At 34.3% G+C, this 3,872-nt stretch overlaps 1 protein-coding gene across 1 annotated transcript in view; it reads left to right on the forward strand.

The window, feature by feature from the left end:
- ERBB2IP (erbb2 interacting protein) overlaps positions 1-3,872 on the forward strand; it is a gene marked incomplete at its 5' end in the record, with an annotated part of 42,186 nt that overhangs the window by 11,113 nt on the left and 27,201 nt on the right. The window contains one exon of the mRNA XM_010194238.1: positions 2,727-2,790. Coding sequence (XP_010192540.1) covers positions 2,727-2,790 — 64 coding nt within the window. The remainder of the gene's footprint in view (positions 1-2,726; positions 2,791-3,872) is intronic.

A 3,872-nucleotide genomic window follows, 5' to 3' on the forward strand; every position in this document is an offset into this window, starting at 1 on the left:
CATTAAATAGCTGAAAGTGCTATAAATTAGGCAGAGAGTGGGCAAGGAGAAGGAGTATAGCTGAGACCCTGATCTTGCAAACACATTTGTGTATGTTTTACAGTTGGGAGGATGTGTTTGTTGATACAGATATTTCGGCAAGAAAAATAAAAGAGGCTCAAGATCAGTAAAGTTACTTTGTGACAGTGTCAATGTTATGTAACATTAATTTTGCAGATATGGAGATTTGCAGATATTTGCTCCAGTTCCAAATGTGAAGACGAGGACCCTTGATGAAAAACTGTAACAGTTAATTAATTCATTTGCTTTATTTAGCAAAGTTTGAAGCAAGACTGGCAACTGTGGGTTGCCTTACAGCCATTAAGGTTGTACTACTAGCAAGATGGGAAGGGAATGCCTAGATCTCAGGTTGAAGTGGAATAGAATTTGTGTATATATTATGCTTTGGCAGAGGGGAGGAGAGGAGCTCTATTGCTTAGATTCTGTAAATCTGGTGTTAACCTGTGTAAACAGTTGAGCCTCAGAGTTGAATGGTGTGTAAGAGGAAGGAAAAAAGAAAATTACTCAGATCTTGGAGCTTGTTGCTCTGGGAGATTTTTATTTTAATGGTTTCATGAAGACTAAAAAGAAAAGAAGTCAGTGATGAAGGAAAACATCCATTCATCTCAAGCTGCAGTAAAAACCTCCATCTGACTTTGTTTCAGTTCAGCCTCATCAAAATTCACTTAAATTATATTGAACTTTTTTCATTTTGTTGATGTTACCTGTTTCCCCCCCCTTCACTTTTAAAATGTATATTTATTTCTGAGTTGAAAATTCAGTTCCAATAGGAAGTGTTGAAATGAAAGTACTATAAAAATGGTAAAATAAGCAATTTTTTTTAAAAAATTACCTATTGAAACTAGTGTATCAAATTCAATCCCACATAGCTGTGACCCACCTTAATCTACTTTTTGAGGCTGGAATTTTGATAATCAGTGGAGTTCTGGACTGCTTTCTCTAGTAGCCCACTGTCTAGCTAACATAGCTTGAAAACAGAAGAAATCTAAACCAATTTTAAATTAAAGCCATTAGTAAAAGTACAATATGGTGTTGCCCACGAAGCTTTGAAAGCAGCAGAATGATATGCTAAATTCTTTAAGTGAGTCTTCAGCTGTGGTTCTGGGAGATGCATTGGGGCAAATTTGTTAGCAACATATTGGCTTGGTCTTACAAAACTTTGAGAAATTCAGCTTACTTGGTATTTGAGAGGGACTTGAATAATTCATGTTAGAACTGGAGAATTAATTTTAGCAGTTGGCTTACTGGTAGTCATCCTATTCATGAACTGTGAGAAATGAGGGAAAATGTTTCTCAGATTCTTCTGGAAGTAGCCTTTTCATGTTTTGGGTTTTTTTTGTTTGTTTGGTTGTTGTTTTTTTTCTTTTCTCCTTTAAGACAGTGGGAATGTTAAAGGCTTTCCCTTAAGCCTGTGTGTGCAGTGTAAAGGAAGGCTTTTGCTTTTGTCTTGTATACATCTTTACCTATTTATGCTAAATTTCTAGTTTGTCCCCAGCATAATTACTGTAATGTAATGAAAATCAAATCTATAGACCAAATGTTGAGTGTAATCCTTTTTAGAGGTCTTATTTCATGGATATTAGTAATAATCACATTAACTTATTTTGAGTAAATGAGGCATTTTTCAGTAGAATGTAGTTTTTGAACTGTATGTTCAGAACAGCTATAATACTTACTGTATTTGAAGAACACCTGAAGCTTTGAATATCTATGTAAAGCATCTTGTGCTGTTGTGGTTTTTTTAAATATTAGTGTTCATACATGTATTCTGATAATACAAAAGTCCCTACCATTTAGAAGCTCTTATGTTTAGTTTTCCCAGAATTTTATAGTATGTATGCACAGGTTGTATTTGAAAGTTGTAGATGTTATTGATTGTTCTATAGACACCTATTATTAAATGAATAAAAAACATAATGTAATATGAGGAATTCACAGCCCTCTTGAAAATATAAGGGTAGGAGTAGGAGTAGTACTGCTGTAGACTACCATGTGCAGTGGTAGATAATCTCTGTGGGAGGAAAAATTTTGCCAGAACACAGTTTGAAATAATGAATTTTACTTTATTTCATTCATTGTTTTAATCTTTGCCATAAATTGGCTTAGAGAGTATTGATGTGTCACAAAATCTAATTAAGTAAACTTATTTGTTGTAGGACTAGAGAAATAATTAGAATTCCAGACCTTATCATATGGAAACAACTTTGTCAGCAGCCTGGAGAGAGAGAGAAAGGGAGTGTTGGTTACTGTGATTCAACAGTGGTCTTTTCTGTTTCAGCTGATCATTAGGCAATGGTCTTTCTTTGGGTGGAAAACCTGTAGTTAACCACCCTTTGTCTGCTGAAAAGACTTACTGTGACTATAGATGAAAAGCTGAAGTGCTTCACTGAGTTGCTTTATCATAAAGATTATTCTAGTGGTCTTTATTTTTTGTAAAATAATCCATAGATGAGTTGCTGTGTACTCTTTGTGTGACATAGTTGGCATGATCATTTATGTGTGCTTGGTTGAACAGTGTGAAAATTTGACCTTATTTAGATATCAGTTACAGAACAGCATCACTACTTAGTACTGATTAAAGTAATATATTTGTATGAATACAGGAAGTTTGGATGTAACCAGTATTTTCTTACATCTAATTCCCTATTAATCCCCTTCCTATGCAGAACCATGTCCAGACTGACTCAGCTGGAGAGACTGGACTTAGGAAGTAATGAATTCACAGAAGTGGTGAGTTTTGCCTTAGTAACAGAGCTTTGTATCTTTTATAAATTTATTTATCCTTTAATCTATTTTTAATCAATATAAAAATTTAAACATTAGCTTAAGAGTTCTGCTACTGAGAAAATATTTTGTATGCTTCATACTACTTATGGAGCCTGTTATAAAAATTGTGTGCATATTCTGATGAATATGAGTATGTTTTTCCTCAATTTGAAAATAACACTCTGTGGTATATTGTGGTTGCTGTACTGGTGAAAAAAAAGAATGGTAACATGTTTGAATTATAAACAATTATATGTTTTATAACAAATTCTAAACACTTATTGGCTATCATGTATTTAATGTTGCAAAATCTGTATAAGCCGTGCATAACCTGTGTTTATTATTGTGTACAAAATACTTAGGTCCACGTGAAACAGTATCAATTTTAATTTTGAATATTGTTCAAAATAGTATTTACAGCTGAGGTGCTCAGAATTTTCCTTCAGCTTGGATCAACTTGGTTCCTGTTCATGATCTCACAGATAAATGAATCTTGCCTTTACAATCACTGAACATCTCTCTGCTTCTACAAGTACTTTCCTGGATAAAGGAATTGAATTAGAAGTGTAATGGAACATCCTGACTTGGTATATCATAAAGTCAAGCCTTTGTGTGCCACCAGTAGACTGTGCAGAGCTGAGTACTTCTGTGCTGTTGTACAGTTTGGCAGATAGAGAAATATATTTAAGGAATTGTTCATTAGCTTTATTACTCTTCTAGCCATTACCATTACTGCCATCTTATTACAGGGCACACATTAGTGTGGGAGCCTTAAACTAACATACCCAGGTCCACTTTAAGCCATAATAGCCAGGAACTAAGTATAGGCTGCAAAATCAGCTGTTTGGGTATATTTTTGGCTGATTGCTTCATCTTTCCCAGCCTTTTAGCTATGAGAGTCAACTACTGGTAACTTATTTCATTAAGTTATTTTACCAAAAGCCCAAAAAGGTTTGAAACAACTTTTTTGGATAAAGACCTCTCTCAAAGCTGGTCATCAGTTACAATTTTCTCTTGGAAAATGAATTATTAGGAGGCAGGACTGC

This window comes from Mesitornis unicolor, unplaced genomic scaffold (genome assembly GCF_000695765.1).
Source record: "Mesitornis unicolor isolate BGI_N332 unplaced genomic scaffold, ASM69576v1 scaffold3131, whole genome shotgun sequence".
In the NCBI taxonomy this organism is placed as follows: Eukaryota; Metazoa; Chordata; class Aves; order Mesitornithiformes; family Mesitornithidae; genus Mesitornis; species Mesitornis unicolor.